At 50.7% G+C, this 21384-nt stretch overlaps 2 protein-coding genes across 5 annotated transcripts in view; one reads left to right on the top strand and one right to left on the bottom strand.

Annotated features, from left to right (window-relative positions):
- The window catches only part of VCF1 (VCP nuclear cofactor family member 1), a 16554-nt gene extending 5658 nt beyond the window's left edge, over positions 1 to 10896 (top strand). For 3 of the 4 annotated variants that reach the window (XM_077753895.1, XM_077753888.1, XM_077753871.1), the window contains 2 exons: positions 6787 to 6849; positions 8540 to 10896. In XM_077753895.1, coding sequence (XP_077610021.1) covers positions 6787 to 6849; positions 8540 to 8773 — 297 coding nt within the window. In that variant the 3' untranslated portion in view covers positions 8774 to 10896. The remainder of the gene's footprint in view (positions 1 to 6786; positions 6850 to 8539) is intronic. The other variant, XM_077753880.1, reaches the window with a different exon arrangement.
- On the bottom strand, positions 9766 to 19322 carry COG1 (component of oligomeric golgi complex 1). Its single transcript, XM_077753847.1, has 14 exons — positions 19076 to 19322; positions 18803 to 18984; positions 18488 to 18658; positions 16437 to 16593; positions 15687 to 15897; positions 14532 to 15323; positions 13838 to 13984; positions 13170 to 13331; positions 12260 to 12384; positions 11683 to 11791; positions 11159 to 11268; positions 11001 to 11079; positions 10057 to 10114; positions 9766 to 9955 (listed from the first exon to the last, which is right to left on the bottom strand). The coding sequence occupies exons 1-14, from the start codon at positions 19285 to 19287 to the stop codon at positions 9924 to 9926; spliced, it is 2547 nt and encodes an 848-aa protein (XP_077609973.1). The 5' UTR covers positions 19288 to 19322; the 3' UTR covers positions 9766 to 9923.
- Between the last annotated feature and the right edge of the window lie 2062 nt (positions 19323 to 21384).

Genomic DNA, 21384 nt, shown 5'->3' with positions numbered 1-21384 from the left:
AGACAGCAGGGCAGGGCGGGGTTGGGGGGGTGGGGGGGGAGAAGAAGGAGGAGCTCCTGAAGTTTTGGTTCCCTGAGGAGAGTGCTTCGCTTCCTTACGTGTACCATAGGGGCAGATCTGGTGCAGCTGAAGGGCTGCTCTGCGGAGGGAAAGGAGGGCAGCTGGCATTTAAGTGACGCCTCTGTTAACTTATGCACCGAAGAATTATGACCTTAACTAGTTGTCGCCCTGACTGAGAAGCTCCCCCTGGCACTGATACCTCAGCCTTAGAACTTGAAGCAGAACTCTGCATCTTACAGTTTTTATGCCACTGAAAGATGTACTTTAACTAGTTCTTGAGAATAGGGTTTGACCTACATCCAGTCTCTACCAGAAATCGAAAGGAAGCCCCCCTCTCCCCACCCCGGGGGAAGAAGTCCATTAGCTCTCACGCAGGTCGTACCCGTTGAGGGGCAGTTAATGAGCAACTGTAGATGGGGGCCTTCTGTGTGGAGATTTGAGTTTGTGACTTCTCTTCCCCTTGTAAGAGTCTCCTATCATGCTTTTTCCCCTTTTTCTTACATTGTAAAAAATGATTCACAGAAAGATAATTGAGCTCGTGTGTAACGTGATGACTGGAGGGTACCCGGAAAGCAGCGATTAGAGGTGTCCGTGAGCATCCGGTGATGAACCTGAGACAGTAATGGATGGAGCTTCCATTATTTTTTTTTTTGGTCAGAAGTCGATTAAAAGAGCGGGCAGTGACTGCTTCCACCGTATCCATGCCAGTGTTTCTTTACTTGGGTCTGTGGGCCCGTCCTGCTGAGTGAGCTTCCCATTAGCTCAGAGGCACCGTCGGTCTGACCGTGTTGATCATGTTGATCATTTGCCCCTGTTTACAGTCATGATGCCTGAGAATAGGAAATAAGTTGTCATTAAAAAAAAAAAATGAAACACCTCTGATCTCCTATTTTCAGTGAGACTCTTAGTCTGTTTATATTGTGTTGTTTTAATTGCTCTTGTATAAATGGTCTTCCTTCCCTTTCAAACACCTGGGCACTGGTCCGGCACAGAAGCAAACAACGTATTGTTACCCAGCCTCTCGGTTCACGTGTCTTGTTCAGACGTGTTCAAAGAAACGAGTGGCTAAACCACTCTGTAATCATCGGTCTGAAGGGCGGACTAGCTTGCCTTTGTTGTAATTAACAGCCAGTGCGGGTCTTTTTTATTTTTCACGGAAATCTAAGCTCCGTGGCAGACCCGCCTGGAAGATTCTGACCATTCCCTGCAGCCTTGCTGACGAGGGGTCACCAGCTCTCTGAATGAGTGGCCGCTTGTGCTCTGCTTCCTCAGGAGAGTTGTGGGGGGGCGGGGATTAACAAGTAATGAGGCCGAGTCAACCGAGGGAGGGCTAGAGAAGCGAAAGGCAGGGGAAACCCTTTAAAATGGAAAGTTAAGCCCTAAATAATGGATTGGATCATCACCACTGGAATAGATTGTTATGTTTATAGCACAAGAGTATCAAATTTAGGGGCACTTGGCTGCATTTTGACAATTGTGGCTAAAAGAAAATAATAAAATGATTCATGATTAGTGGACTATGTTATTTCGTATAATCAAATATTAATGAAAATGTTATCTTCTAAGGTTGGGCCAATGAAGTAAATTTTCTCAAGACTAACTCAGTGGAGAGAAACGGTTTCTTGTGATTTGAAGAGCTTTTATATGGAAGGAGTTAACTTTTTTTTTTTTAATGTTTATTTTGAGAAAGAGAGCTTGAGAGCATGCGTAGGGGAGGGCAGAGAGGGAGGGCAGAGAGAGAGGGAGAGAAAGAATCCAAAGCACAGCTCTGTGCTGTCAGCTCAGAGCCATATGTAGGGCTTGAACTCACAAACCAGGAGATCTGACCTGAGCCAAAATCAAGAGTCGAATGCTTATTTAAAAAAGAAAGAAAAAAAGAAAGGAAAGGAAAGGAAGAGTAAAGGGAAAGGGAAGAAGAGAAAGAAAGAAAAAAAAAATGGGTACCTGGGTGTCTCGGTTAAGTGTCTGAGTTAGGCTCAGGTCATGATTTCACAGTTTGTGGGTTCGAGCCCCATGTCGGGCTCTGTGGTCAGCACAGAGCCTGGAGCCTGCTTTGGATCCTCTGTCCCCGCTCTCTGCCCACCCCCACCCCCCTTGTGCTCTTTCGCTCAGTCGCTTTCTCTCTGTCTCTCAAAAATAAACATTAAAAATATATTTTAAAAAAAGAATCGGATGCCTAGCCAACTGAGCCACCCGGGCACCTCGGGGTTTGGTTTAATTCTAAGAGAATTAAAGTTGCTTTTTATAATTAATTTTCAGAAGTTACGTTTTTCTCCTAAATGTAATCATATTGGCAGGTACAGGGAGATAAGATGTGAGGTGTTTGAATTATGTGCGCCAGAAGTAAATCACAACTATTTCTGTGAAATGCAGATCGTATATACCTCTTTTCTTAGGTACCGTGAAGGTCAAGAATGTAAACCGACTTGCCAGATTGGTTCTGTAAAGAGAAACTTTTAGTCTACTTGTCCATTTTCTTCGTACTATTTTTGCAGGTATTATCTCTGCTTTGCAGACGGGTGAATTGGGGCACAGAAAATAAAGTGGCTCGTCCCAGGATACACAGCCAGTAAGAGGCAGGGTCGGTGAGCCCCGAGCTTGGCTGGTGACTCGCTCCTACCCTTGGTATGTGCCGGCTCACAGAACACAGGACAGAAGTTCTGAGGGATTTTGCTAAATATATCCGGAGGCAGCTAGGTCCCAGACTTCTCTCGAATCGTAGGAACGAGAAGAATATTTTTCCCCCTCCTGTCTTAGCTGGAAAACACTTCTACAAGTAGATGCTGTGACACAGTGTTCGCTTGAGCGCAGCTGTAGGTCTCTAGTTAGAAAAAGAAGAATGGGGGTCTACCCCAGGCCGGGAGCTCACCGCACACACTGCGTGTTAGCCCACTTGACAGTAAGTTAGATTAACAATTAGATCAGATGGACCTACATCAGCAAGCTGATAATAAGTAGCTCTTTGGAAACCTAAAAAAATAAGAAAATTAAAAAGTGAAGAAATTGGGGTCTAATGGGTTTTTCAAAACTCTAATTGGTGTTTGAAACAAAGACCTTACGTTTTAACTCCAGTGACTTAGATTTAATGACTTGTGGGCCTGAGGATACTATTTTAAAATTGGGATATAGTTTACTGGTGTGGGTACAAATTTCTTTTGTAACATCATGCTAGATGAATCGTTTTAGTTAATGTGAGGCTTATTTTTCTGTTCATTGAGTGAAAAGTGAAATCATTTGTCAACTTGTGTCTTCCTGTTGGGTCCTGTAGAAAGGCAGTGACATTCCCTGATCTTGGACAATTATTTGGATGGCTAAAACCTAGCTAGATTTAACTTACTTGAGTTTGTTCTCTTAGGGGCTGGCCTTTTGGGTTTGAATTTTATCTTAATTTGTAGTAGAGTAATTCTTTTTGCTTTCAGTTTTAATATCCGTCTACAAATTACCCTAGACATTGGCACATAAATCTGACTTTTGTTACATAGGAACATGCCTTATCAAAGGTGCTGCTACCTGAGTAAATAGAAGCAGTACATCTTTTGAATGCAAAGACCTAGGTTTGTGGGGTTTCTAAAACATATCTTTAACTTACCAAGACCATTTTGATTTTTTAGATCACTGTAAAGTATAACAAGCAGAGGGTGAGAAAATGGAGGAAAAACCAAGTGGCTTATCTTGAACAACCTCTGCTGCCCCCCCCTTTTTTTTTTTGCTGTCTACTAGAAGAGGAAAGTTTTCATGTCATAACTCTAAAATCCCAAGGGCATTTAGAGTGCAGACACGTGACAAAAAATTAACAACTAGGGGAACCCATGTTCATTACAATCAGGATTCTCTAAATCCATTTATCTGAACTGATAAGAATTAGTTGAATACTATGTGATCTTTTTTTCGTAGTGTGAATGCAGAAGACAGTGGGATTATTTAGTGTAATGTTTTTAAAAAAGTATCCTAAGGCCCTCAGTTTTTGCCCAGTCTCATCTTCAGTCTGTTGTAGGGTAGCAGGTGCATCCTAAGAGTCGGAAGGATTTTGGGTGAAACTGTTAGCTGTGTGTTGTGGTTAAAACCCTGTAGCAAATGAACCCTGAAATTAACTTCCAAAATGGTCCATTTAAAATGGAGCAACAAGCCTTTCAAAAGTTAGTCTGATTTTTAGCATAGGTTTGAAGAAATTTTGCTCCTTTCTGGTTTAGGTCCTTGAAGTGTTTGTAACACATCACATCAGCTCACAGCACAAAACGCTGCACCAAGCGGTATGTTATTGACATTGAAGGTGAAGTTTGTTAAATAATGAGGATACATACACACGTTTTTCTACAGTTCAGGATTATGTTTTGGCCTGTTGAAATGTAAACAAAATCAAGTGACTGATTAATAGAACAGTTCAGTTAGGAAGGAACTTAAAACATATGGTGTGGTCCAACTTCATCTTGTAAGGGAAACTGAGACACAGAAAGGACGTGCTATTTATTCAGCGGCACAGAAGAGTGACCACCTGCACTTTCTTTCCTTGCAGAGTTAGACACTAGTTTTATTAGCCCACTGAATTCATTTGGAATCTTATGGTCTTGCTGATCATAGCAGACTTGGAGGTCTCTTAAATCACTGGGCACTTGGGAAACGCAGAACTTTCCATTAGATGCTGTGATAGACTTGGCTAGGGTCACTCACTACAGATTCTGCAGTGGTTAGAATCCACTTCGTCATGAGCCAGGAAGGGAGTGTGTGTGCAGTGAGCGGGAGTCCTTTGGTCTTTTGAGGCTCACGTAAATTCAGAAGCCCCAGGGAATGGGGGCGTGGAGGTGGTGGGAAGCTGAGGGTTGAAAGGAAATAAAATACACAGCTGGTCTGCTTTTCTAATTAAGAAGAGAAAGCAGGGTTCGCCTCAGTGACTTAGTCGCTTACCCGTCTGACTCTGGCTTAGGTCATGATCTCACAGTTCGTGGGTTCGATCCCAGTAGGGGCCTCAGCACTAACAACGTAGAGCCTCCTTTGGATTCTTCCTCTCCCCGTGTCTGCCCCTCCCACGCTCAAGCTTGCATTCTCTCTCTCAAAATAAGTAAAGAGAAAGCATACAGCTCTAGGTAACAAGTAGACACAGATATTCTGGTTCTCTCTTTATGAAGCAGAGAGACTCAGTAATTAACACCCCTGCCTGGACGGCTTTCTAAAAGATGATTAGCCGGAACAGTCTTTAGAGTTGTTTTGTGTCTACATTGGGTGCACATGGCTGAGCTCTTAGACCGACTTTACGCCCTGGGAAGGTGGAGCTAGCAGTGGGCCGAGCTGAGGGGCCGGGAGTTCTTGACTCTCTGCTGTATCATTTGAGCCCTGGGGACTGAGAGAATGAGCTTCTCAACGCTCCTGTCCCGTGTCAGGGTTTATAGACACATATGCTCTTCCTTTCTGCCGAGGGAAGTGTCCCTCTGCCTTTTTTTTTGTCTGCTCTACCTCCTGTCGAGGCTCCTGAACCCCCACCCCGCATTGTGCCTCCCTAACCTGCGTCTGTAGTGTCTCATCCCCTGTCCTCTCAGGAGCCCACGAAGGTTGGCTTTCGGGAGGCAGACCCCCTCGCCACCAGGCCCATGCCCGGACCGCGCCTTCCCTTTCCCAGCCGCTGTCTGGGGCCTTCAGCCCAGCTGGCGCTGTCCCCACCCGCTGTCCCCACCGGTCTTCCCTCCTCTCCTCCCTGCGTCCCGGCTGCCTCCCCGACTCGCTGGAGGTTCCCTCGGCTCGCCAGTGCCCCTCCCATCCCGCAGACACGCACCGGGCGCCTGGCACCCGCCAGCTCCGTGTGTCCGTCTCCCCCTGCCCTCTCCCTTTGGGCTGTGACACATCGCCTTTCATTTACATTGCCGCACGTCTCCTGCTCCACGCGGCGTCCTCACTCCTGAGTCAGATCGGGGCAGAATGAGGCACAGACCTCAGGGCACGGGACCTTCCCGCCGTAACCTCTGGGGGCTGCTCGTCCGGCCGAATGTGCCCGAGTGGCCCAGCCGCACTGCGGTCTTGGCTTTGCCCCCGAACACTCCTTCCTTCTGATTTTGCTTGTCTCGTGCTCCCAGTGCGCCGCGGCCTGCTCGCCAAACCCCGCCCCGCTTCCAGGCCAGTGCAGACACCGCTCACTTCAGGGGGCCTCTCCTCGTCCCCCAGCACCTGCCGCCAGGTCCCCCTCGCCACAGCAGCGCGACAGTAGGATCGACGTGGCCGCAGGTGGTTTTCACCTTCTAGCTGTTATAAACAAGGCCACACTAAACGTTTGTGTACCTGTCTTTATAGCGTTGGTGTAGACCAGGGGCACCAGGTGGCTCAGTCGGTTAAGCGTCTGACTTTGGCTCAGGTCATGATCTCATGGTTCGTGGGGTCAAGCCCCACATCGGGCTCTGTGCTGACAGCCAGCTCAGAGCCCGGAGCCGGCTTCAGATTCGGTGTCTCCCTCACCCTCTGCCCCTCCCCCACTCATGTTCTGTCTCGCTCTCTCAAAAATAAACACAAAAACCCCCCAAAAGGTGGTATAAGCCATGTCTTCAACACAGTTTTTAAAAGGGTCTAGAAATCACAGGTATGTTTGTCTTCCCCACCCTTTTTCAGTATTTTGTGTGACCCATTTTAAAGACCTTTTACTGTTTCTCAGAATAGTGTCACCTTTGCTATAAGAGTGTGAAATAAAATTTGAGATGGAAACTTGACTTACTACAAACTGATTCTAGTTCTTGCCTTAATTTTCAGACAGTACCTGTAACGAAAAACAGTAAAGAAAACAGACTAAGAGGAAACAAAGTGTTCTGCGCGGTGGGTTTCTTATTTAGTGTAGTAGCTGACTTGTTAAATACCTGTGACCTAACTGGGGCCACGGGGGCCGCTCGCATGGGCTGCTCTGCTCTAGGTTAGGAGAGGCCTTAATGTAAAGAAACAAGTTTTGGTTTTGAATTGTATTTGAATTCTGAAGTCTTTAAGTAAATTTAACCGCTGCTGCTCCCGGTACCATCTGACTCCGTTCAGCCCATTTTATAATGCTTTCAGATTTGTTTTCTGTAGACAGACAGATGGCTTGTCTTTTACTATCTGTGGGCAGTGGGATACGTGAGCTGCGAAGTAGCGCCACATGACTTACGGCCCATGATGATTCTCGCTTTAAGCGTTATTAATAATGGTCTTTCATGGACATGGCTTTCTTTGCTGTTTTCAGATACGTTCACATACCTACTGTTAGGTGTAACTTTCGATCAAAAATGGATAAAGTAGTATTTTGAAAGTCACTTTTAAAGTTCTGTCTGGAAGCATTATTTATACATTTTTATAATGAAAATAACCACATTGCAAGAATGTGATAGTACAGCGGGGGAAAGAAAATAAGCAACTGTAATCCCTCCGTTCTAATATAACTACCACGGCCAGTTTTTTTCCAGTCTTTTTTTCTTAGGTGTAGATTTTACATGGCTGTATGCAGACTTTTCGAAACCAATGACTTTGTGTAAGGGACCATGAGTTAGATGTATCAAACGGCTAAGTTAAAGAAAAGCATACCCTAGATCATTAGTTATTAGAATTCTGCCTTTCTCATGCATCACTTCTTTTCAGTACGGTTTCATGTTGAGTTGTGAATGGAGGAAGCGTACCGCTAGTCATTTATTTGAAATGCAGCATTTAAATTGTAAAATTCCAGAATTTTGAAATGGATTCTTTCCATTGCCTTCCCTTTTGAGAGCCCTAGCTCTCAGGGATCTCTGAGTAGCTGCTTCAAGACAACTAAGACATCAAGTCATGCTCGCTACATGAAAAAAAATTAGGCACACTTGTGCACATTGGCCCACACACATCTCCAGCTGCAAAAATGCTACTGTAACTTAGAAGTATGTTGTAGTCTTTCAGGATATGTGTTCTGCATTCACAGAATACCATTTTATGTCCATGAGATGATAACCACGAAAGTATCACAGATATTTTGAGACTTGTGCCCAGAATCCATTTATTTGTTAGCGATATTTATAGCCTGTACCAGTATAGGTTATAGATATACTCGTATATATCTACGTCTATATATATGTGTGTGTATCTATATACACCAGTATAGATATACCAGTTTATCTACATACTGGTACAGGGTATAGATACCCAGTACCTAGAAAGTATCGGAGGCCGCAAACTTCCTCCTTTGATGATTGGACATTATCGGAATGAACGAAAAATTTGCAGGTAGAGAAGGCGTATAAAGGAATTAAGGTGTAGTTGAAGGGGTTTGCGGTCAGAAGGCCTGCACTTGAATCTGGACCCTGCACTCAGCCTCACAGGGTAGCTGGGAGGAGAGAACGAGATCTCTTAGGCAGCTGTACCCTGTGAAGCTGTAAAGCCCCCTGTCGATGTTGGCGCTCCTCAAACCTAATAGCAAGAATGGTCTTAAGTAGAGCACTAAGCTACACCGCAGGGATGTTCTGCAGAAACCCAACGGCCTAATGGTGGTCCTGTTTCTTCCTCCTTCCAGTCTTCAAGCAGCGACAGCGGCGGCAGCAGCAGCGGCGGCAGCGTCCACAGCCCGGATAGGGCGAGCAGGCCCGAGAGCGGCTTGAGCCTCGTGGGCGCCGGCTCCGGCCCGAACACCCCCCAGCCCGTCCCCGAGCAGTCTGCGCTGTGCCAAGGCCCTTACTTCCACATCAACCAGACCCTGAGGGAGGCCCACTTCCAGAGCCTACAGCACCGAGGACGGCCTCCGACATGATGTGCCGGCGGTTTCTTGCCTTCTGTGAAGGGACAGTGCTGTGCAGATTTGATATTTCAACTTCCGATGTTTTAAAAAATTGCACAAAAGTATGCCTGTTGGCTTTTCAGTCTGTATTTGAAGGAACAGGTTAACAGGCAGTTGTTTACTCGTGGTTTTGCTGCACTATTGCAATTTCAAAGGGGCTTCGAAGCGATTTTTTATAGGATTCTTTTGAGGGTGGGTATCACATCCATGTCGGGTAATGGTATGAGGAAATCTCATCTGCGTGTTGAATCCATAGTTTGTCCAGTGCAGATTGGTTTCCAAATCTGTCAATTAGAAATTCTACTTGATGTAAAAGGGCCTTTTAACAATGTGGGGTCTTTTTTAAATTCAATAAATCAGCGAAGAGTATCTAGTTTCCATGAAAAAACCCTAAGTGTTTTTTCCAAAATTTAGAAAGCTTGATTCAGTCTTGCACTGAAATTAACGGCCATACTACCTCTTAGTACGTAGATGTCCTGTTGAAAGTACTCCGTCCTTTCTGGCAGGAGAGCAGTCAGATCCAAGCTGGACCGCGGAGGTGAAGCACCCTTGCTAATACCCGTCTTTGCTCTTTGTTATGTATTTGCATCTCTGGAGAGAGTCTCTTTCAGCCTCGTGTGCCCAGATCACTTCTGCTACCGTTACTCCTCCAAAGCCTCCATCTCAGACTTCGTAGGACACACTGCACGGGTCTGGCAGCTGAGAAGTACGTAACGAATGACCTGTGTCGTACTCACAAGACTCGTTCTGTCAGCAGCTTCTGTCACCTCGCTGGGAGGCGCCGCTGAATGCTGACCGGATGTAAGCTCTCTGAACTGCTGTCGGATGTCACAAGTATCGTGACACCGTGGGACAAGGCTTCACTTTAGGCTTAAAGTAACCCCTAACAGTAACTCGGGGACCACATTCCACCGCCGAAACTGGAAAGACTGGTGTGGCTTAGAAATAAATGAGCAGAGGCACCATTAGAAGAAGTGACGTAGTATTTATTTAGAGAGAGATGGATATGCTCCCCCGTTATTTAGCCATACTAGAGAGCCAGCCTAGCTTGAATAATGAAGGTGTAGACGTGTCTTCCTCCTCACTGACCAGCTGTCTGAACAAGGAGCCAGGGTGCGTTGGGTCATCTGCTCGGGAGAGGGCCGGGGGGCCAACCTGCCACGCGTGTAGAGGAAAGTGCCTTAGAGTCTCCCCAGACCCGCCTGCCTGACCCCCCTCCACTGCACTCGGAGCCCACACAGCACACGCGAGCAGACCTGAGAAGCACGAGCGCTCCAGGAAGGGGCCTTTGCTGTCTGTCAAGATCTGCAGAGGCTACAGGGGACACAGTGCGGTTTTATTACGTGGCAGAACTAACACCTGCAGGGGAGGACTCTCCTGGGAAAAGGGGAAACATGCACCTCCTTTCCCTGGTCGGTTCCTCTCCTTCGGACAGAACGTCCAGGTCAGTTACTAGAAGGGGAATTCCGAGTTGTGGGGGAGGCTCGGGCACAGGCCCGTGCTTGTGGAGGGGACGGTCTGTGCAGGGACTCGCTCTCGTCACTGCCCTCGCCCACGTCTGACAACCGGGTATCTGATGAGGACTTGGGTCTTAGTGGGTTTGCCGGCAGGGAGGCTGGAAAGGACGCGTTGCTAACGCTCCGTCTAACAAGGAAGCAAACAGAACTAAAGGCTGTGAGAAGACAGGCTGTTTGCGCTCAAACACGTGCACACAGCACAACTCAAATACCCGGGGGGCCTCCTGTGGGCTTAGCGGATGGCCGTCTGCTGCACCAGAACGTGTGGTAACAAGAAACCGTCAGACTCAAGGAAGCAAATTCCCTTTTATTTCCCACCCAACCGAAAGAAATGGAAGGCGAAACCACCACCGGGACAAAATGTCTCTTTTCCAAATAAGTACAATCCTAGCGCTGGGTTAGCAGGGAACCCGCACCCCTACCAGAAGTAACGTCTACAGCCTTGGCCGCCTGAGAGGACGTTTCTATTAGGAGGCTACTTGACAGTGTAAATGGGCATCTTCTCAAACTCCTATCAGCTCAAGCTAGTGAAACCTTGTACTTCTATATTGCGCCGCCATTAAAAGCAGCATTAGTGCATTTTGTCCTTCGGTTCTTTATCGATTCTTTAAGGGGGAGCTGATTGGGTGGTCTGGTGGGAGGAGGGGACAGGACCCACATGAACCCCTTGCTCCCGCACTCACCTGGGGCTTTGTTTCCACGCTTCTGCCGGTTGGTTTGGCCTTCCGGGTGCTTGTCATGCTCAGTGGAAGAAGTCCGAACCTCGGAGACAGGACGAAGGAATTTCAGTGGCGTGAACGGGAAGCTTCAGGGCCCGGCAAAAGCATCTTAGAACCATTACCTGATCTGACTTGACGCCAAGGGCAGTATGTTATGGGGTTCTTGGGAGTTGAATGTGTTGCTCCTGGGGGTGAACTGATTGTCTGTACCAGTTACCAACCCAAATAGGACCTGGCAGACGAGACACACTGGGTTTTTTACTGTCCGGTTGAAAAGAGAAAAACCCCTTCCCTGGCTAGTAATCAAGCTCTACTTCGTTTCTATCCGTCCTGTTGGGGAATGTTCTTTTGAGTGTGTTAATGCTTCAGAATTCCCTTTTTCACTGCCCACGGGTCAGAACCTCAGAGTCATTCCTCTTCCTGAGGCCCTGAGCTTAATAAAACCTTAATTATCCTGATCTGCACCTGCAGGGGTCAATGGTGGTTGCCTCAGCGGTGAGATTTTACCTAATCCTCTTCCGGCCCTTACAACTGAACTGAGGGGCCTGGCACCGCCCCCCCCCGCCCAGCACCACCTCCTGGGGTGGTAAGTGCAGGAGCGGGTTTGCATGGGAGCCGGAGCCTGCCCGCCTCTCCCGGGACTTACGGAAGTTCGCTGCACCAGCCGGGTGAGGTTGCTGTTGAGGTGCGGTGTGAAAACATCCAGGTCAAACGGGTCAATGAGTGTTTCCAGGTAGTCGGTCACTTTCCCAATTCTGAAAAAAAAAGATTTATGATTTTCTTCGCCACATTTCCTAGGTCCAAAACTCACCTGAGGGCAGTTCGAGGCTAAAGAAACCCTGTATTTGGATGCAGTCATGATTGCTGGCTTGGTACCGCCCGTCATGCCCACGGTCCTTCCGGAATCCCAAGGGCTTCAACCCACTGAGATGTGTACGTGAGGTCCAGTCCCTCCTCACACTGGTGGGGGCAGCGCCGCAGGCTCGGGTTCTACCCAAGAGCTGGTTGGCGGACTCAAAAGAGGGAGGAATGAGATTCCACCTACCCCACTCGACCATGGCATTTACCCGGCAGGTGGCCACTGTCTACCTAGCTGGCAATACGAGCACTTCCTGTTCAAGACAAACACAACTAACACACATGGCACACAGAGAGGACGCCCCTTGGTGGCTTTCTGGAACGGGGGCTGTGTGCGCTTGGGAGAGCCAGAGGCAGGAGCCTACCCGGAGTCCTGCTTGGCGCGGCCACTCTTCTCCTCACCCCTGGCCGTCAGGACGAGGCTGAGATAGCGCAGATCATACAGCAGCTGCAGGGCCCGATTCTGGGTCATGGGGAACGCACCGTCTTTCTGTAAGTGAATTTCCCGGCCCCACCTGTTAAGGGAGGCTTGTGATATGAGCAAGATAAACAGCCTCATGTTCTGGTTGAGTTACAGCTAATTCCAGAAGCAGCCGCTTTTATATTCATAAGGGCAGTTCAATCTTACAACGGCAACAGAAAGAACAGTTATGTTTGAGAGTTGGTCTTAAACCAAACTAAAAACCTGAAAGGCCCTGGGGGCTGTAGACCGCCCTTTAAAAGGGCGAAGAGCTCCTAGCGTGAAGGAGAGGCATTTTGAGGAGCCCCAGGAGAGAAACTTCGCTGAATTCTTTCCCAGGTGAGGAGCTGGTCCTGCCTTTGAAATGTCACTAATGGAGCTGGAACATCCGCCAAGGGCAGAGCGCTTTGGAGGAGGGGAGGGGGGCGGAGGGCTGGGTGACAGGCGGAGGCCAGTGCCTGTGTGCCACACCTGCGCCGGGCACGGTCCCCCGCCCCGCTCCCAAGCAGTTCTCGGAGTGGCTGCACTTGACCGTGGAGCACGGAATAGGCGTCACAAGCTGCCCCGAGCCACAGCGTGTACTCGGCAGTGCTGGGTGCGGAACCCACGCTTTCTTTCCCACTGAACTGCCTTTGCGTGAACACCAGCTCGCTCCCTGAGAAGGGGTGTGAGGAACTCACACGCGGAAGCCACTACCGCTGAGGCCGCCTGCACTGCGCGTAAACCCTTGGAATCCGTGATGGGAACGGCCCACACCCAAGAAAAAGCTAAGGCTTTTATTTCTGGTTTTAGTGGGAAAAAAAGCAAACACCGACCTTCACCTGTTTCTCTTCTGAAAGCTTCTCGTAGGCAGCCACCACGTGGACCATACAGCTTTTCAGTATCTCCTGCTGGGTCACTTTTGGCAAAGCGTGGCCTCCAACCCGGTTAATTTCCTGGCAGAGGCTAAAGAGGAAGGACTGCACGTACCAGGATGGCTAAAAGAACAAAGGGACGGTGAGTCACCAAGTTGTGCTAATTGGTAAAATTGGGTCTGTTTATCCTTACTAGGCTCATGTGCCTGGACCTTGACCCTCCATCAGCCCCTCACGTGCCTGGACCTTGACCCTCTACCAGCCCCCCTCACAGCAGGCCAGATAACAGATACAGGTGACAATCGCTGCCATTCCCACGGTGTCCAGGGGCTTGGCCCGGCAGGTGGCACTTTGCTTTACGCTGTTTTCACTTTAGGGTAAACAGTCGTCTGATGAGCAGAGCCCGGGACACACAAGGAAAGGACCATTAACTAAGTGACTTCTCGAACAGGCCGCTACCTACTTGGGCGTCAGTCCACTCAGCCCCGTGATGGAAAGTTACAAATACTACTTCCGGCTCTTCCTCGGAAGCCGTAGGTTGGCTGACTTCCTGGTCTCTCCTCTCTCCGCAGAGTGGGCTGTGTGGTCCTGTCCAGGCCATGGGGGCGCTAACGGAGGTGCCCGCTTACCTGTGTAGGGAGTCGGATGGTGGACGTTACGTTGCCGCCAGACTCTGCTTCCTCCTGGATGTCTAGCTCCTCCCAGCTGGTGGCTGTGGCCAGGATGGAGCCGGCATCGTCTAGAAGCAACGACTGGGTGAACCCATGAGCCAAAACCTGGTAATAAAAGCAAATATCCAGTAGGCCACTGAGCTCCTCTATAGAGTGTTTCAAGCCACCAGGATAATGTTGAGACCAGCTTGTGCTTAGATCATGTGTGCGGTGCTGAGTGGAAACGTGCCTCTTCTCGGGCTAACTCCCTACGCCAGTCACCGGTGCTCTGTTGTAACTGCCTTACAGATGTCGGGGGCCGCCCCTTACGATGCCAGCAGAGACCACAGGGAATATGATACTCAGGATGAAGAGCAGGAAATACAGACCCTTGCCAAGAGAGATCTTTCTTTCATTCTTATCAGGCAGCAGGACAAAAAGCCAGTGTTTCTGTCTCTAAAATCTGGACTAAGAACGTGAGCGGAAAACTGTTCCCACTCGAGCCACCTCGCTATCACAGGGAAGTAACAGTAACTGCATGAAATAAGAATTGTTATTCCCTCACCGTGAACAGCGCTCGCTGAGGCTGGCCAGCCTGGAGCTGACAGAAGGGAGACGCCCCCGGGGCCACCGCTGAGCACGGGAAGAACACACCCACGGGCCGGCCACTCACCTTCACAACCGCCGAGCTCCACACGCGGTAGCCTGTCACGCTCTGCTGCAGGAGGAGCTCCGTGACTTCCTGCCACTTGGCCTGCGTGGGAAGTACTTCCTGGGTTTTCCCCTTTCCCTGCTTTTTCAGAGCCTTGGGGTCCCTCGCTGGTTTCTCGGAGCTCCTGGACTTCCCCACGATGCACTGCTTCAGATGGGGACACAGCTCTCCCAGCGACTGGCAGAGTCTGGCCATGAAAAGGACCGCGTGCAGCTGGACACTGTTGAGGACGTCCTGCTGCCCCCGCACCACCTGCTCGAGCCTGCGCAGCTCGGCCCCGATGCAGTCTGTGACGCGCGCGACGCAGGCCACGGACTGGGCCTGCAGCAGCTCCCGCACGGTCCCGGCGTCCGCGTACTTGTCGAAGGCGCAGCCCTTGGCCTGCGCGGGGGAGACGTCCTTGGGCAGCGACGGGTCCGCACAGGGAAGGTAAGCCAGGAGGTCATCCAGCTGAACCTGCAGCTTAGAATCCAGGGCAGAGCAGAAGTCCTGGACGCAGGGGCTAACGGCCAGCGCTTTCATGGAGAGCCCACTGCCGGCACACTGCCCCCGGTGCGCCACGCTGACCCAGGCGGTGTCGGGAGGCAGGTCCTGGGGACTCTCGGACCAGAGGAAGAGCGGCATGTTATGCTCCAGGTGGATGTGCTTATTTGGAGCGGAGCTGCCGGTGTTGCTCTCGAGCTCCCGCAGGGCTGAAAGGAGGAGCTCCTTGCAGCCGGTGGAGATGGAGTCAAAGCCTTCTTTTGTCAGAGTCTGAAAGAGAGCGAGAGAAGCATTCCAGCCGCGACCCCTGGCGGGAGATCTCAAAGCCACAGCACCAGCTGGGACCCCATCCCGGCACTCCGCACGCTCTTCGGCACGCTCAGAGAGATCACGTGGTGGTGGCAGAGGACAGGGTCACTACTGATGGCCACTGACATGCCCCTGATTCCCCCCCGCCCCTGCCAGAGGCCTCGTCTCTTTCTGTACCAGAGTCTGGATCTCTGCTCTTTTCTGTGGTTCGTGATCCAGAAGAGCCACCCCTGACTCAGTCAGCAGAGAGAGAACAGACTCGGGGAGGGACAGAAGGCCACTCGGGACGGGCCGGAAGGCAACTGGACCGTGTGATCTCCTCACCTGTAGCCGCTCAAGGAACAACTGCTGCATCAGGTCCTCCCAGAACAAGAGCGGCTTCTCCAGAAGCCGCTGACATATGATGTCCCAGCTGTGGCTGGTGGCCTCATTGGTCAGCAGTTCCCACATGGCATCCCGGACCCCTGCGAGACCCTTCATGCTCTTCACGTACAAGAGTAGGTTGGTGATCCCGTTTCTAATGTCTTCATTGCACCTGCAACGGAATCCTTTGTCTTGGGCTTTATTAGAGTCACGGTTTTCACACCGTTCTTAAGAGAAGGACTCCATTTGAAAACCTCTTACCTGGGTCCCCACGTATAAATATATCTATCTCAGAGTACTTAGAAATCTACATTCAAGACCGTATTTCTGGCTAGATGGGGGCTGGGGCCTAGCCTTGCCTCCCTGGGCAATCTATCTGGAAGGAAGTGTACAGCTCACCACAATGGCCTTAGAAACTGCTGCACTGAATTCAAGCTTAGGAGGGGCAGGACTGTTACACGAAGAGAATTTAACACCCTGTAGGTAATATTCTGAAAGGTGAATTCCTTCTTGGTTCTCCCACAGCGGGGGCTGACCCTCCCCAAAGGCAGTGATAGGTGGCGGGGTGAGTGACTGGCGTGACCCAGTGGGCAGCACGCAGAGCATCCTCCAGAAGATCCGGCCTCCCCTGCGTTCCTCAATGGCCTCACGGGCCCTCCTGTGGCCGCGTGAGTGGTTCCTGCCAGCCTCGGGAAAGTTCTGGCTACTTACATGTGGATCCACTTCTGCAGTGTGTCCTTCAGGTACTCCTGGCTGATGGGCTGTGCCAGGGTTCGGAGAGAGGGCTGGAAGCCGATGACAGATGGTGGCAGGTGTCGGGACCAGCCGCACAGCGCTACCTCCTCCTGTAGGACACCAGCGCCCTTCCCTAAAGGAGGCCAAGCGACAAGTCATCGGGGCCATCCTTTGGAAGGCATATTACAAAATGGACCTAGAAGGAACTTCCAAAAATCATCCTGTCTTCCGCGGGGCAGGTCAGGCCCGGCCCCTGAAACAGGGGGGAAAGGAAAGTACAGAATGTACGTTCCGCAGGGAGCTGGCAGCTTCCCGCCGATACGGGCGCCATGTTGGTTGAGAAGGCGAAGGGCAGAGAGCAAAGGGTAGAGCGGGACCAGGGGAAGAAGCAGTACTGAGCGCTGTGCGGCCCTCCCCGTCCTCGAGGTGGAACTTACATCGTCACCAAAGATGACGTTTGCCTTTCCTCGCTATCCTCCGAGCGACCTGGAAGAGCTAGGAATCGAAGACCACTCGTCCTGACGAGTGACTTGTAGCTCCTTAGCGGTGACCTCTCAAGAGGGACATCGGCATCTGCGGGGCGACTCTGGGAGGCCCCATCACCGTACTCTGTGCACAAATGCCCTCCGGAGCTGGAGACACAGGGTCCTTCTAAGGTCCCTTCTCCTTGTTCTCCAAAGCCTTGACGAATTGGCCCATACTCTTTGCACAGGGTGGGGGGGGGTGGGGGGAAGAGGACGACATGGAAGCACGTAGAGGGAAGCCGAGGCAGAAGGGAGTGGCCCCCTAGCTGGGAGATAAAACAAGCCCAAGAAGAGACTACGGAATACATGTTTCTCTGAAATTGACCAGAGGGCTGTCCCCACTTTCTATTTGTTTCCCTTCGGCCTTTGGCTGTGTCTCCTCTGCCCGACCTGAGTTCTGGAGTCCCCTGAGGCACAGTCCTCTGTCATCCGCTCTTCCTGCTGCTGATGTCACCTATCCCCACGGCCTCACGCAGCAGCCACAGGCACAGATGTGTATCTCTGGCCAGACCTCTTCCTGCTCTGCTCTGGACCCACAGCCGCCCGCCCACTCCACACTCCCGTCCCAAGGGCTCGATGGTCTCCAAAGCAATATTTTCAAGAGAGAACTCATCATCAGCCCTTTCAAGCCAGATCCTTTTCCTGTAAACTCGGATACCTCTTTTCCACACCCTCCACCGCCAATCTACCAACCCCCTTGCTAAACAGATGTCCAAGTTGTCCGGTTAGCCCCCATCGCCTGCCACGTAGGTCCTGAGGATAGCCGCCCGGGTGAGCTCTCCACGCCCACTCCAGACCCCATGAAGAGCCACTGCCACATGCAAGCCAAATGCACTTAATTCCAATTAGAATAAATGCTATCAAATAAAAGCACAGGATGCTTGAGAACATATAACAGAAGGAGGAACAAGCCTGGAAGGTCCTAGAAGGCTCTCCATTGTTCTCTGGATCAAGTCCAAACTCCGCAGCCTGGTCCACACAGCTCTGCATTATCTGGTCACTTCTGACAGACTGGCCACTTCTCTTCCCATGCGGCTCTTCATCACCCACCCAATACCCACCCCTTAGCCTCGCCCGCTTGCTTTTAGTCCCTCAACTATCCTCATATCTCCCTTGCCTCAGGACCTTTGCACATCCCACCCCCTTTGCCTGGAACGCTTCCTTGCCTCCCTCACCTGACTAATGCTTCCTGAGCTTTCAGATTTTAGTCTAAATATCATTCTCCAAGGAAAGCGTCATCGGTGAGGTCCCTCCCAAGTCAACTTGTACTTTGCCTTCATGACAGTGGTCAATGTGGCCATGCAATAGATGCGTGTGTATCTGTGAGTTCAGTATCCGCCTCAACCGCTAGAGTGTGACCTCCACGAAGGTGTGGCCCGCATTTGTCCCGTGCGCTGCTGCACCCCCAGAGCTCAGCCCCGCAGGCACAGGCAGAGGGTAGACCTAGCTCAGCAGGTAGCAGCCGAATTACCAGAAAATGAGACAGGCTGGCTGATTGCTCACCGGTGGGAGGCTGGCCTGTGACGGTCGCCAGAGTTGAGAAGAGCAGGCCGCAGGGCAGGGACGGGTCTGGCAGCTGCCCTTCTGGCAAAGTGTAGAAAAGAGCATGTGCTTGGTTCAGGGTGGTGGCCAGCAGCTCCACTAATGAGCAGATCTGAGTCTTGATGCCAGTACCTGCGAGAAGAAACCAAACTTGTGTAAACCAGCTCCTGCAATGAAATTAGACACAGGGACACCCCGGATGCTCTGCTCTCCCTGAGCTCATCCTTCTCCATCTTGTTGTCTGAGGGCCACATTTTGGAAAGAAGCCAGACCCACCGTGGTGCGGCTGGTTGAGAAGCTTCTGAATGGCTGCCTTTCGGGCCAACAGGAAGTCAGCGAGGGCTTGGCGAGGAGAACTCTCTTCCAAGAGCATGATGGAGCACAGCGCCTCGGCTACAGCCTGGTCAGACACGGCTTGGCATCTGAGTAGCTGCTTGCTTTCGTGCAGAATAGTCGACCTAGAGAGATGAGGATCCAGGTCAACGGGGAATTCCTGACACCTTGGGAGGGAGAACCTTGGCATATATTCCGCGACCCAGCTCCACTTACCGGAAGTGGCTGGCCGCCGCCACCTGCCGGATGAGTATGGGGAACCGCAGGAGGACGGGGCTGTATCGGGACCCAGAGGGATCCAGCTGGAGCAGGCTGTGGAGGTGACAGCAGAGCAGGTACAGCTGCGTGGCATGGAGGTACCGGGCGGCCTCCATGGAGCTCCAGATCTTCTCGGGAATTTCCAAGAGTAGCTTGATCTGGGCAGCCATGCTGTAGAACTTCTCCTGAGACGGCTGCTGGGGCTGCAGGGAAAGGCGCAGAAACCAAGTCAGAAGAGCAAGGTTGGCGTTGGCAGTTGGGGGGCAGGGGGAGGTTGGTGTTGGGAGGTGGGGGGCGAGGGGGGGACTGCCAGGGCACAAGCTCTTGTTAAGCCCGATGCCACGTGGCGAGGCATCTGAGTCTGGGGTGGCAGAATCACTGGAGCCCGTCGCACTGGCTTTTCCTCCCAGCTGGGTGTGGCTCTGCCTGGTCTCTTGAGAGGCGGCCTCAGCCTGCTCATCTCACGATCTGGTGATCAGCGAGCCCCGAGATGCCTCCGCGGCACGGAGCCCTGTGGATCACGGTTCGAGTGAGCCTCCTCCTTCCCTTTTCTGATGTTTTGCCTTCCCATGTTTGCTCCTGCTTCTCTGAGTGCTTGACAGACGTCTCCGCCTCCTGCGGCCATCGCGCCGCTGCCCACCCCAGTCCGTCCTTCTCCGGGACCCTCTGCCCTGAAGCATCGCCTCTAAGCAGAGCACCGCCACGGCGTCTTTCTCGGTCCTCACCACTCTCCTGTGTCCCAGGGACGTCTCTTCTGCCGCTGTCTGCTAAGTGTCACTGCCATTCCGTAATCAGTATGTTCAACATGAAATTCACTGCCCTCCCCGAAATCTGTCATCTGACCTCCATGCGTAGCTTAGCATGCCACCACTCCGCTCCCACGTTCCCAGGAGATGCGTGTCCTTCCCACGGTTCTGCTCAGATCTCTGCTTCTAGGTTCCACTTCCAAGATTCTAATGCAGGTCCTTACACACTCACATCAGTCCAAAACCATTTCACTCGTGCTGTGCTCATTCTCTACTGCCTCCGAGCTATCCTTTACCTTTGCCTTCCGATTAATCTCCTTCAAAGGGTGTTTAGATCCTATCTTTCCTCAGTTCTAAAAGGCTCCTCACTGTTTAGTAACTTGGTCTGGGTGGTCAAAGATCTCCTGTACTTTGCAAGTACTTTCTTCCAGGGACCCTTCAATCCGATGGTTCTCATGCGTAGGGGAGGGGAGCGATTCCATCCTCTACGGAAATATCTGGAAACAGTTTTGACTATCAGAAAGGAGAAGAGGGGTACGACTAGTGTCCAGTGGGTCGAGGCCAGGGATGCTTATAAATATCCTACAATGCACAGGACAGCCTCTGAAACGAAGAATGATCCAGCCCCAAATGTCGGCAGCACCAAGGTTGAGAATCTCTGCTTTAATCAAATTGATTACCTATTTTTAATGGTCTTTTTCATACTGCAGGCCCATACTCCAAATCTCACCCATCATGACAGCCCCTCCTTACCGAGAAAGACTCAAGCCTGAAGTGACTTCCTTCGGAAATCTTATGGTAAATGTACGTAATTATTTTGGAATCAATCACACATTATCCTAAAATGTTTTCTGTTGCTACTCTGAAGTACTTACATTTTTCTCATCATCTTTCCATGGATTTAAGTCCTTGACTAGTTTGGAAATTCCATCAGAGCAGGAATGGGGGTTGGGGGGGCTTCTGTTTCTTTGTGCCTTCAACACAGAGGGCACGCAAATATTTGTGAGTTTGAGAATAAATCAGAAATAACTATTAAAAAATAAATACATTTCTGGGGCGCCTGGGTGGCTTAGTCGGTTAAGCGTCCGACTTTCGCTTAGGTCATGATCTCGCGGTTCGTGGGTTCGAGCCCCGCGTCGGGCTCTGTGCTGACTGCCAGCTCAGAGTCTGGAGCCTGTTTCAGTCTGTGACTCCCTCTCTCTGACCCTCCCCTGCTCACGCTGTCTCTCTCTCTCTCTCTCCTAGAAATAAATAAAACATTTAAAAAATAAATAAATAAATACATTTCTAAGGTCAGGCACGATACAAGTTAGCTTTTTAATAAACCTGAAGCATGACTCTGTTCTAAGAAAGGCTGACCACTAAAAGGAGGCGTGTATAAATGAACAGAGGAGAGGGATGAGGCCTCTCATTTCAAAAATTAGCCAAGTATTTCCAATCTTTATGGTTCTGTTGTGTGAGCCCTGCTTACTGACCTGGATTCTTCAAAAACACAGGGTGTATCAAAAAGTTCCCAGCTGG

Source organism: Crocuta crocuta, unplaced genomic scaffold (genome assembly GCF_008692635.1).
Source record: "Crocuta crocuta isolate KB4526 unplaced genomic scaffold, BGI_CrCroc_1.0 scaffold50, whole genome shotgun sequence".
Classification (NCBI taxonomy): Eukaryota; Metazoa; Chordata; class Mammalia; order Carnivora; family Hyaenidae; genus Crocuta; species Crocuta crocuta.
This window is presented reverse-complemented; position numbering and strand designations above follow the sequence as displayed.